Source organism: Amblyomma mixtum, chromosome 8 (genome assembly GCF_055824585.1).
Source record: "Amblyomma mixtum isolate Tamu chromosome 8, ASM5582458v1, whole genome shotgun sequence".
Taxonomy (NCBI): domain Eukaryota; kingdom Metazoa; phylum Arthropoda; class Arachnida; order Ixodida; family Ixodidae; genus Amblyomma; species Amblyomma mixtum.
Genome location: NC_143019.1, coordinates 69,490,094 through 69,502,826, shown reverse-complemented (window position 1 = coordinate 69,502,826; position 12,733 = coordinate 69,490,094). Strand labels below are relative to the sequence as shown.

Sequence of the window (12,733 nt, the reverse complement as noted above, 5' to 3'; positions counted from 1 at the left end):
ATATGTTGGCGTTTCATTCCGGCCTGTCTGTACAGCTGTGCTCTGAACTATGTACATATCACCAGCGCTCCAAAGTAGAGGGTGCCCACCTCCATGAGCGAGTGGAAGACGCTGTCGTCCAGCATGCCGGCCTCCTTGAGTTCGATGAGTTCGTCGCGCGTCGTGTTGAGCACGTGGCGCACCGCCCGCCGGGTCTTCACCGCCACGGCCACCTTGGGGTACTTGTCCTGGAGGGTCGCCAGCTCGCGAACGATCTGCGTGTGCGTCGTCACAACGTGGTTGTATCAGATGCAAAAAAAAGCGAGGACCGCAGTTAGCATTGCAGGAGTAAAAGTATGAGCTCTCCCATAAAGACCAATTGTATGCTTTAGCAGAATTCGTATGAAGACCAATTTTATGTGTTAGCAGCATTGCAGGAGTAAAAGTATTGACTCTCCCATGAAGACCAGTTTTATGCTTTAGCAGCATTTTTGGTGAGTAAAAGTACGGGTTCTCCCATGAAGACCAATTTTATGCGTTAGCAGCACTGCGGGAGTAAAAGTGTGGGTTCTCCCATGAAGACCAATTTTATGTGTTAGCAGCACTGCGGGAGTAAAAGTGTGGGTTCTCCCATGAAGACCAATTTTATGCGTTAGCAGCATTGTGGGAATAAAAGTATGGGTTCTCCCAAGAAGACCAATTTTATGCTTTAGCAGCATTGAAGGAGTAAAAGTGTGGGTTCTCCCATGAAGACCAATTTTATGCGTTAGCAGAACTGCGGGAGTAAAAGTGTGGGTTCTCCCATGAAGACCAATTTTATGCGTTAGCAGCACTGCGGGAGTAAAAGTGTGGGTTCTCCCATGAAGACCAATTTTATGCGTTAGCAGCATTGTGGGAATAAAAGTATAGGTTCTCCCAAGAAGACCAATTTTATGCTTTAGCAGCATTGAAGGAGTAAATGTAGGGGCTCTTTTGTAAGGCGAGAGGCAGCATAAACTTGCTTCATGTGTTTGAAACAAATCAGAAACACGTGCTTAGTTTCTATTGCATAATGCATGGAAACACAGGAAGATATAGCCCAACAATAAAATTCTTTGATTGTCTGCGCACTAGCTGTATCTTTAACTAGACTGGCCACCTGCGGCCTACTTTCGAACGACAAAAGCAAAAAATCAACGCATAGTCCAAAAAAGAGCCTCTTCTTCTGTTCTTTCGCACTCGTTACCCTGCTTAAAACTGTCGATGCTATCAACCAACTGGTCTATAAATTCTCCTTCGCACTATTCAGCTTCCCTTGTCCGCCGCGGTGGCCTAGTCGTTATGGTGCTCGGCTGCTGACCCAAAAGACGCTTGTTCGATCCCGGCCGCGGCGGTCGCATTTTGATGGGGGCGAAATTCAAGAGGCCCATGTGCTGTGCGATATCAGTGCACGTTGAAGAACCCCAGTTGGTCGAAATTTCCAGAGCCCTTCACTACGGCGTCCCTCATAGCCTGAGCCGCTTTGGGACGTTAAGCCGACATAAACCTAAACCTTGTGCTTGCACGGCAAGTAGCTTCCCACCTCAAGGCGGTTGTCGCCGCAGATTTTGCGGAGCTTGTCGGCGATGGGCTGGTAGTCGACCATGTGGTCCAGGAACTTGCTGACCTCGTACTGGCCCATCATGAAGCCGCGGCCGATGTCGTAGCCCGCGGTGAGCTGCTCGTTCACGCGGTTTGTCACCACGTCCGCAACTTTGGTGCCCACCGGCTGTGCGGAGTAGAGGAAGAGATAAGAGGAGAATAAAGGTCATCGCGGAAGAGGACAGACACAGTGGCTAGTTGTTCCACAGCGTGCTGTCCAATTCATCACACAGCGAAAGATAAGGGTAGCATTGAAGGTGCACGTGTGCACCTTCAATGGCATCTTCAAACACTTGCCTTCCGACGTGCGGTTCATGTCCAAGCAAAAGGGACACTAAGTCTTCGATTAGTGTTTTCTTTGCTAATAACGGTGCACGGAGCCTGAAGAACGACAGAACTATCCGGAAACCGAAACTATAGGGGAAAAGGAGGTGTAATATATTGCTTAAAGCACACTGAGGCATATCTTATTCAGTTTTGTTGTCCTTGAGAGCCTGTGCACTGTTATAAGCAAAACACAGAACCAGGAGACTTGTACAACATGAACTGGTGGGTGAGTTGATCTGACATATCTAGTGAAGCAGCGCAACGGCACAGGGCCAAAGGGAACTTAGTGGGGAACAGGAACAGGAGAACCAGGAGGAATAGGAACAGTAGGAACAGGAGACTTGGTGCCCCGCCATGTTAACCACTGTAACGCCACTGACGCTGCTAGCTGTCTCGTGGCCTGGTCTGAGGACATTTGCCATCGAGCAGTTCTCGCCGTGGGGCACGAAGGGGGAAAACAAAGGCATATATGCACTGCACTGACCAGGAACACGCGGAGCAGCCTGTGGAAGTGGAGGAGTCTCACGACTCGACAGAAGCGGATGGCCACGATGTAGGGCGAGTACCAGGATCCGGCCAGTTCCATCTCCATCTCGATGGCTGCCGACGCGATGGACGCCCAGAGCACCACGAAATCCACCACGTTCCAGTAGCTCTTGAAGTGCGGCCGCAGACCGCGACCCAGCAGCTGCGAATGGAGACGACACCATGTGCGCTCAATATACGGGCCTGTACTGTGCGCGTGAATATGGCACTGACACGTCGAAGAGCGCTGTGGCAGAAGAAGCTCGGAGGAAACATCACGGAAATTTCAGAGCTCTAGCTCGGACTTCGCTGTGAGGAATTAAGTACTGTAGCAAGGAACTTCAGTCGCTACAGCATTTCACTAGCTGTAATCTCCAGCAAACAACAGATAGATTACAGATAGACTTCATGTGTGGAGACAGACGCACGAAGAGCTTCGTGACTGCGGTCTGAGGCTTGTTACAGAATATCAAGAAGGTTAGGCCTAACCTGCATTCGCGCTAACCTGCACGAATCATTCACACATGCGCCCTCCTGTCCCTTCATGGACCATGAAAAAGAACTGCAAGCTGATGTATACGGCGCGTCAAACCACAATACCCTTCGTGGGAAGAGCAGCAGGAACAGGGGCTCATCGCTTTGGCCTGCAAGAGTAAGTCACACATTTGTCCTAAAACTTTACAGAATTTTTGAAAATATGATTTTTTACGCTAGAAGGGCGCTTTTTTCGGCATAACACTGTCAGCGGCGTAGTACACCTCAATACAGCAATGTGCTTATACAGCTATACGTGCAAACTAGCAGGCTCGTTAACTAATACAGAATTGTTATATCTTAACTTTTATTGTTAGGCTCCTTATTTATTGAGAGGTGCGTAGCCCCCCGTAAGTAATAACCATATCAGTTTTTAGAGCTTCTAAAACGTGCTTACCCTCGGCGCTGTAGGCCAACAAATTTTGGCGGCATCGGGCCAAAATACATGCAAAAACCTCTGCAGTGCAGGTAACTCGTCGAAACCGCCAAAATATTTTTGGCCACAACGCCTAGGATAACCGCGTTTTCGAAATTCTAAAAACTGATATGAATATCACTTAGGGTGAGCTACACGCATCTCAATAAATAAGGAGCCTAACGGTAACAGTTAAAAAGTTAACAATTCAGTATTAGTTAACCAGTCTGTCAGTTAGCGCGTCTTATATCTGTATTTTGATGTACTAGATCGCTGGCAATGCTACGCCGAAAAAAAGCGTTCTTGTAACCCTAAAAGCCCATTTAAAAAAAATTTGTAAAGTCTTAGGTGCCACAGTCTGTATAAACGACTTCAGGTACTTGCACGTCGGCCGTCGAGCCGCGTTACCACTGGCAGCGCATACATGCTCCTTCCAACCGGGTCGGGCAGAGTCAACCCACCCCCTGCAGTCGGGCTGGCCCAGCTCGACTCAACGGTGCCTTAGCTCGACCCCCTAGCGTATACATGAGCCCGACTACCGGTTCTCGGCCCGACAGCCTACTTAACCCGACATTTGTCGGGCTCCTGTAAACGCCCAGACTGACAGGCGGTCGCGCGGAGGCGCTGCCCACCTTGAAGACGAGCTCGAAGAAGTAGAAGGCGACAAATGCCAGGTTGGTCCATCGCAGCACCCAGGTGGCGAAGCACTGCCCGCAGCTGCCCAGGCGCAGCACCAGCTCGGCCACGCTGCAGGCCACGTCGGTGGCCAGCACCAGGATGAGCACGAAGTTGAAGGTGGCGTGCTGGGTGGCCACGAAGAAGGGCCGCCGCCACGCCTCGGCGGGCATCTTCTCCCGCCAGCGGGCCTCCGTGTACGCCTGCTTCTCCGTCACGGGGTCCACGAAGTGGTCTTGCTGCGGGGGTGGACGGACACACTGAGGAGTCTATGCGGAGTCCTCGGCACCCCAAATGCCCGCACACGAAATGGAGACACTAACTACAGTCGGAAAAAAATTGATAGTGGCTTAACGTAGTTAAACCGAGTAGACCTGCGAAAGCAGGTGTTCATTCTTCAATTGGAGGGGGCACTTAAACTCCGCCTTAGGGGTGGGGCATGACATCTTTAGTGGGTTAATGCCCATGTATGCTGAACTGCTAACTCCCACTTATGATTCACAGATGGCGGCGAGTCCTCATATACCACTACCTGCGCAGTGGTGCAGTTGTTAAGCGATGCGCCACTACACTGGCAGGTGACCGTTTCTATCCTAGCCACCCGTCCGGATTTTACGACCCATGTTGCTCTTCCCGAGCAACCTCCCACGCACGAAGCTAGTCCGAACTTACCCGAGCTTACCCGAGTCACTACCCGAGTAGCTACCCAGGTTGCTAGGCAACGCCGGCTCAAGTTCATTAGGTAGCCGTACCGCCACGAGCATACGCGACGAGCCGAGGTGGGCTCCAGTAGTGTTGCTCTCGCAACAAAACACTTCTACAGCTCAATTTCCAGCTGCACTCAAAACAGAAGCTGTCCTCTAGTGCAAAGGGACACTCTACAGGACAGCTCACTCCCCTTTTACACCCTCTACCGCAGCGGTAGCCTGGTCGTTTGAGCATCCGCCTCGCCTGCGCGAGGTCCGGGGTTCGATCCCCAGTGCCACCGGGTACCCACCGGTGATACAGTGGGTACAAGCTTTTCCCTGGCCTAGTGTTCGGCTTCTTTAGAGTGAAATGCTTGGGAAATGGGTCTTTGACCCCACCTTGAGTAGAAGAAACAACCTTGCGCCATGGCGCTCTTTGGCCCCAGATGCCCTTGCGCCACAAAAATTAATCAATATCATCACTGTTTACTCCCATAGAGGCGTATTTGTGTTTAGAATATGGAGTGGCTGACAACAACGTTTTCATTTCACTTCCAGCTGGAAGTAGAGGAGAGACCAGCCGGGTCTAGCTGGAAGTCGAAATTTTCGAAATGGGAGGAAGAAACTCTTCAACTGAACACGAGTTCTGGTTCAAAAACCAGCTGAACATGGAATTTTCCAGCTGGAAGCAGACATTAGAGCTGTGATTGGTTTCCAGCTGGAAGGGCTCGGTTTCCAATGCTATAATCCTGCTAGGAATGTGAAGTTTTTTTCCTTCTGGGGTAGAATTCAAGCATTGAAGATATTTGTGTGAAGAAACACCTATAACAGCTTAACTGCTGGGATAGACGCACTGCACGAAATAAGAATGGAGGCAGTTACGTGCACTGCTCACTCACCAACCACTTGTAGACTCTGTTGACTTCCCAGTTCTTCCGCAGCTCGTCTACGGTGATAAACCTGCAATGGAGCGATACAAAGGAGAGTTAAAGTCCCATGCTACTGCTTTACTGAACTATAATCCACCCCATATAGGCCGAACCAGAAGTTCAATTGGTAACCTGCCCTCACACCAGGCGACAAGCTTGGCAAGACATTTGCAGCCAAACATCATGAATTATTTTTCGTTAATAACAAGCGGTCTGTTTGAGAAAGGCTTCAAAGTAACTACTGCTGTTCTTGTATTCAAGTCAGGCCGCCATACTGACAACGTGGTAGCGTAGCGTAATGAAGATGATGCGGAAGTTACTTCCGAAACTTAAAGCTCAACACACAAGCCATCACAGCGGAACCGGAAGAAGAGCGCATAATTACTGGTCAGGCTTGTCGGCGACGGCGTCCGCGGCAGAAACAAGCACCGACGCGCTGTCTCTCAGCAGCAGGCCGGACTCGAACTGACGCCAGTAGTGAACCTAAACGGAGAAGAGTAAACAGTCAGCCGGTATACGGAAGCCGGAAAAATTCTGTGGCGCCCCAAATACCTGCACCGGAAAGAGCACTACAGCTCAGTGCAAAGAAGTAGCCACCATCAGCCTGACTACGCCCACTGCAAAAGCAAAGGCCTCTCCCATATCTTTCCAATTAACCCTGTCCTTTGCCAGTTGCGACCACCGTATCCCCGCAAACTTCTTGATCTCATCCAGCCAGCCAACTTTTTACTGCCCCTGCTGCTACGCTTTCCTTCGCTTGGAATCCACTCCGCTACTCTTAAGGACCAGCGGTTATCCTGCCTTCGCATTACATGCCTTGCCCAAGCCCATTTCTTCCTCTTGATTTCGACTAGGATGTGATTCACCCGCGTTTCTTCCCTTACCCACTTCGACAGTTTCCGATCTCTCAACGCTACACCAATCACTTTTCTTTCCATATCTCAATATGTTGCCCTTAGCTTAGGCTGAACCCTCTTCGTTAGCCTCCACGTTTCTGCCCCATAGGTGAGTACCGGTAAGATGCAGCTGTCGTATACTTTTGTCTTGAGGGATATCAATAAGCTACCATTCATGATCTGAGAGAACCTGCCATATGCGCTCCACCCCATTCTTATCCTTCTAGTTATTCCCCTCTCATGACCTGGATCAGCGGCCACCACCTGCCCACGTTTCTGCCCCATAGGTGAGAGGGCGACCGCCTGGTACCAGTCAGTTCTATAATCGGAAGGGGCAAGTTTGGTTCAGAGATTGAACTCTCGTTTACCTTCTGGGCGGAGATCATGCGGACGCGTGCCTCGTTGAGCATCTCGTCCTTCTCCTGCTGCGACGGCTGGCAGAGGTGGTGCTCCGAGCAGTCGGGGCACAGGGACACGTGGCTCAGCTTGCGGAACATGTACGCCGGCAGAGCGCTGTTGCACGCCGTGCTTTGGTCCTCCTGTTCAGGGGGTAGGATTACATTCAATACCATGCGAGAGTCTGTTCATTCGAGTGCTCCGGAATGCAGCTCATCTATACACGACATGGGACCTCCAGGGAGCATCGCTGACGCAGTGCTCGTGAACGGAACAGGGCGTGTCATCTGAGACTTGACACGATTGTAAATAATAGGCTTTTTGAGTTAGATGAGCGCTTTCTTCGCCGTAGCATTGTCGGCGGTGACGAACATCACAATATATCTAAGACATGCTAACAAGCAGGCTGGTTAACTAACAGTAAATAGTTAACCATTCAACTATTACTGTTAGGCTCCTTAATTACTGAGAAGCGTGTGGCCCACTGTAAGTAATATCCATATCAGTTTTTAGAATTTCGAAAACGCAGTTACCGTCGGCGCTGTTGCCCAACGAATTTTGTCTACATCGCGCCAGAATGCTTGTTCTTTCGATCGGTTAAGCGATGGGACACTACCCTTGTTCATCCCGAGCGGCCTCTCGCGACCAATCATTAACTGAACGGGCACCTGCCATGGTGGGCATTTGGGCAGGTTGTGATGACGCTACAGGGTCACGTGACCCAGGTGGCGCACCTGCCACATAAGGTGGCCAGCCTAGAATCATCTGAGGAATCATCTGAGGAATCATCTGAGGAATCATCTCGCGGTCAACGACGCCGACACTGACGTCGGCTTTTCTGCGACACAGGCTGCTTAAACGCTCTAAACTTAAAGGACTTTAAAGGGAGTAAGCTCACCTTTTGCGCACTGTCTAGAGGAGATCTTACTCTATTTTTACTCCCATATAGGCGTATTTGTATTTAGAGCGTACAGCACGGTTTTTAAACATGTGTACGCACACATATGAACTATTCTGAGTTCTATGAAGAATACACTTGGAGGCCCAGCACTAGGAGGCCGACTCGCGCGGAGACACGTGCACAGAGAAGGAGGAGGCAGGTCTCACCGCGTCGTGTCCGCTGTCCTTGGGGTTGTAGGGGTTCCCGATGGCGGTGTACTGCTCCACGTACTTCCAGTCGGCGTCCGTCAGGAACACGTCCTCGCGGTGCACCTGCAGCGAACGCTTCTGCACTTCGCGCAGGTGGCGCACTGCATTCACCATGTTGGACTGCTTCCAGGCCGACAGCGCGTTCATGCCTGCGCATACGCACAAACGACGCCCACATGTGATAAGCACGGTATACGTTTCACACGCGGAGCTCATATTAGAGAGACTGAACATAGCGAGGTCCGCCACCGTGATCTGCTGCCAGGGAGATTCAGCTGAGCTGTGCAGCTGTTGAGGAACCAACCGGTTCGCGGTAGCAAATTATATATATTGCTCAAGATTGCGCTATGCTAAAGATTGCGCTATGCTAAATCTCTCTAACGTCGAGACCCGCTCCGAACCTTTCATAACATCGTTCCTTTTGACCTCCGCAGTTCATCTCTCCGATATGAGCCGTCCTGCCGCATGCTCCACACTCTAAACATCAATACGCCTATATGGGAGTGAAAATGGAGTGTGCTACAGGACAGCTTATTCTCTTTTTTTTTCTACTCCTTTCTGTACAGATTTCCGGGAGGCGTGAGCGACGAGTTGGGGTGTTTCACGCAAGACTTTACACAATTTTTAAACATAGCGGTTTTTGAGTTAGAAGAGTCATTTTTCCGCCATACCATTGTCAGTGGTGTAGTACATTAAAATGCTACTAGTACGTTCTAACTAGCAGAGTGGTTAACTAATGCTAAATAGTGAATTTTTGAACTATTACCGTTAAGCTCCTTAATTACTGAGAAGCGTGCGGCCCACCGTAATTAATATCCATATCAGCTTTTAGAATTTCGAAGACGCGATTACCCTCGTCGATGTGGCCCAACAAATTTGGGCTATTCCGACGAGTTACGTGAACCGGAGAGGTTGCTTTGCCTGCAAGCTTCTCGAAAGCTATGTATTTTGGCGCGATGTAGCCAAATTATTTGGGGACACAGCGCCCAAAAAGCCGCTCTTCTAACTCAAAAAGCCTATATTTAAAAATTGTGCAAAGTCTTAGGTGAAACACGAAGACAAGTCCCCTTGTCGAAACGTTGGCTCAAGCAACCTGAGGTTTTCCCCTCCCTTGTTCATTTTGTGATCGCAAAGGACCATCTACCACAGCCTCTCTCTACCATGGACCCTGTATACATGTATAGCAGGGCATTCTTGTACCTCTCGTTGCCGTTAAAGGCTCGGCATTCGTTAAGTATTCTAAGTCGACAAACCACGCCATGCTTGCCTGTTCAAGTATGTCATAATCATTGAAGTGTTCTTGAGACTAGACACATTACAAATGCCTTTTATAGTTTGCCGATCAGTATATAGTTGCTTTGTACAGATACGCGTCGCCACGAGCTGACTAAAGAGCCTTACAGCCCGCCAGACAAGAGTAGTATATGCTCCCTCAGTGAACTCCTAACTAGCCCAGTATTCTCTAGTTGCAACTGTTTTCAGTAACTCTTCCTTTATTCTATTATTACATTCTCGAGTTTTCTGATTTTTGTGTCGCGAAGTGTTCTTTACCATTTTGGTTCTTTCATTTACCTGTTTGTTCTCTGTGCATAAATTGTATACGCAAAAATTTTATCGCTTTATATTATGTGTTGCGTGCTCCTTCTTAAAGGTGCACTGAAGACGAATCTAAACTCCTATTTTTACCGCCGGAACTCGATCTACACTTTCCGAGCGTTCTTGGAAACTTCGAATTTGCCCTGTGCGGCCGATTTCCCCAATTTAAATCGGATTAAATGCCCCGCTCCCGCCTTTCTTTTTTTTTAATTCCCCGCAGACAGTGGGAGGAGTCGACCAACCTTTCAACCAGTCCCGTGGCGGCTTGCCGCTCTGCTATCGGCGGAGTGATTCGTAGTGATCGGCGAAAGCAAAGAGTCCACGCGTATTTTTATTTCCGCGGGCTTAATTTGCAGCTATGTAGTCTCTGACTGTAGCTATTTATTCACAGAAACGTAAAAAACAAAATAAAAGCGAAAGCAAAGCCGCCACGCGACTGCCTCAAAGGCACTTCATGCGTTGGTCAACTCCTCCCCCCCCGTCTGCGGAGAATACAAAAAAAGAAAGGCGGGAGCCGGACGTTAATCCGATTCAAATTGGGGAAATCGGCCGCACAGGGAAATAATTCGAAGTTTCTAAGAAACAAGAAAGTTTCTAAGAATACATTCAAATTCTAGTTGCTCGGTTTATAACATCAAATTATGATTCTTGGATGAGTGTTACTAATATCAAATCCTCCGTTGGTTTACCTTCCTTGGCATCTCTTCGTAAGATAGCAGGACTCTGTCTATTTCATAAACTTTATTATAACTTTCCCCAACTGCGTGAGAGCCTAATTATGCCCCCTTTAAGATCATCGCGACGTTTGTTTAATTGCCGTAGTGTTCAACTCATTCATGGTTCAACCAATGGGTTCAATTCCTCGATTTTGCCAGCCGCCATAGCGGAGTGGAATGTCCTTCCAGACAGTGTTGTGAATGAAGTTAATTACCTAGAATTTAAACAGATGTTAATTGATTTATTCCCCTATTAATTCCTGTTGAAGGCCATTTTCCCTTCTTTTTCTTTTGTTTACCTACTTACTCACTTGTTTTTCTTTTGAAGTGTTCACAGCTGTATCTACATGTGTCCAAATTTATGCTCCACACTTTGTTCTTTGTGACTTCATTACTGTTCGCCTCCCCCCCCCCCCCCCCCCTTATGTAATGCCCCCTGGGGCCCTTAAGGGTAAATAAATGATGATGATGAATGCTGGGAACGTGTAGATCGAGTTCCAGAGACAAAAAGACGAGTTTAGATTCCTCTTCAGTGCACCTTTAAGTAATATCCCTAATGGTGCCGTGGAAGGTACAATGGCTGATGGAAGAGACGTAGAGATGTTCGAAGCAAAGAGCGGGCGACCGGAGCATTGGCTGCTATTCTCTCCGCGGTTGCGCGACGTTCTTAGAATCCTAGTCTGGAATTACATTTACTTCCGCTGAAGCTGTTCACTCAACACCTGTCGTTCTTTAAAGGAGCCAGGCGAATACTGACATGTCCAACGCTGCAGGACTAAAGTTTTGAAAATTAGAAAATCGTACGACACTGTTATAGAAATACTTAATGTAATGGTCCATTCTCCTAGTATCTACCAAAACCTTTCTTTTAAAGTGTTTCCGACGATCACATTGAGCAGTTAAGACTGCCATAGAAAAGGAACGGGGAATGCTTTTGACGATAGCAAAAATGTTAATAGAAAAATAAATTTAAGACTGCCGTCAGGTGATCTGCGGATATATCGGTTTTTACAGTGAAATCCTACATTATATGAAAAAAATTGGGTTCTTCAACGGTTTTCCGCGCAAAAATGTTTTTGTCCAGAATTGTTGGGTACGTTGAGACGAGCGATTATCGTGAAAACGGAATCGCTGAAAGCACATCGTGGAGACTGTGACATTTTAAAAGCGACGAACGTTTCATTTCGTCGACAGTACGACGTAAGCAGGACAAAAATAATACCGACGAGCAAAAAAAAAAAGAAGAAAAACTTCCCGACGGCCGTTTCAGCTGGATGAATACTTAAAAGGCAATAACGGAGTGCTTTTTAAGCCATTCTTTGAGTTAAGTGCAGCCGATGAATGGACGCTTCCTACCCCCCCCCCCCCCCCCTCCCGCCGATCCATTCTTTTACGACCCCTGCCATTTGAATACGTTTTCTTTTACCTGTTCTTAGAACACAATGGACGGCTTTACGGCCACTTTTTGTTTTCTTTTTAGAGAGGGTGAAAGGGGGGATGAGTGGTTTGGTATTCAAAATGCATTTCTTGAAGCCAGCAAAACAAAAAAAAGGACCCGTTCGGCTTTCCTGCAGGATATATTTCTCTCGAAGAGACAGATGGCCGACCCCTCTATTGCCTTCCTTCCCCCCCAGCCTAACAACCAGCCCGGTTGTCAGAGTTCATGTGTGGTGGTGAGCGCACGTCATAGAGTTGCGCCAACGCGAATGCTTCGCTGATTGAGTCCTGGGAGGATTGGGCCAATCTGTGGTGTGTCTGCCATTCCACGTTATTAGATTTTTCCATCTGGTTTCCAACGGTGCTTCCATTTGGTATGATATTCGTTTCCGGGGAAGACAGGGGGCGAGGTTTGCCATTAGCGTTCCAAATATGCAAGCTTCACATCGCGGGAGAGAGAACAAATGCAGTTGGTGCTCGTCTCTGGCGCACACATTGCATCTCGTTATCTTGTTATCTTCAGTACATTGGTCACACGGGGCAAACTAGTCTCGCGTGAAAAGGGCGGCATGTCTACAATGTCGTGTTGGTGTTTCCAAGAAATGTTTCCACCGCTTTTGTACTATTTTCACCATAATTCGTCTATCACGTCCATTGCTTTGTTGTATGCCAGCAGCGTCATATGGGGTTCCCAACTCGCAGTTAACTACGAAATTTATTTTTTGTTCTCCATTTGCAGCGGACTCCGAAACGCTTGAAGGAGATTATGTGCACCTTGGGGGATACTACAGGAGGATACCAATAGTTCAGACTAGCATAACTTCAACTTTCGGTTAATTCGAGCTGACGCTTT

The 12,733-nt window shown here is 48.4% G+C and overlaps 1 protein-coding gene across 2 annotated transcripts in view; it reads right to left on the bottom strand.

Moving 5' to 3' along the window:
* The window catches only part of LOC149332880 (sperm-specific sodium:proton exchanger-like), a 328,095-nt gene that overhangs the window by 16,289 nt on the left and 299,073 nt on the right, over positions 1-12,733 (bottom strand). For both annotated transcript variants that reach the window (XM_089558441.1, XM_089558440.1), the window contains 8 exons: positions 8,090-8,280; positions 6,955-7,125; positions 6,076-6,173; positions 5,661-5,721; positions 4,033-4,314; positions 2,411-2,614; positions 1,541-1,726; positions 90-254 (listed from right to left, as the gene is read on the bottom strand). In XM_089558441.1, the coding sequence (XP_089414567.1) occupies positions 90-254; positions 1,541-1,726; positions 2,411-2,614; positions 4,033-4,314; positions 5,661-5,721; positions 6,076-6,173; positions 6,955-7,125; positions 8,090-8,280 (1,358 nt within the window). The remainder of the gene's footprint in view (positions 1-89; positions 255-1,540; positions 1,727-2,410; positions 2,615-4,032; positions 4,315-5,660; positions 5,722-6,075; positions 6,174-6,954; positions 7,126-8,089; positions 8,281-12,733) is intronic.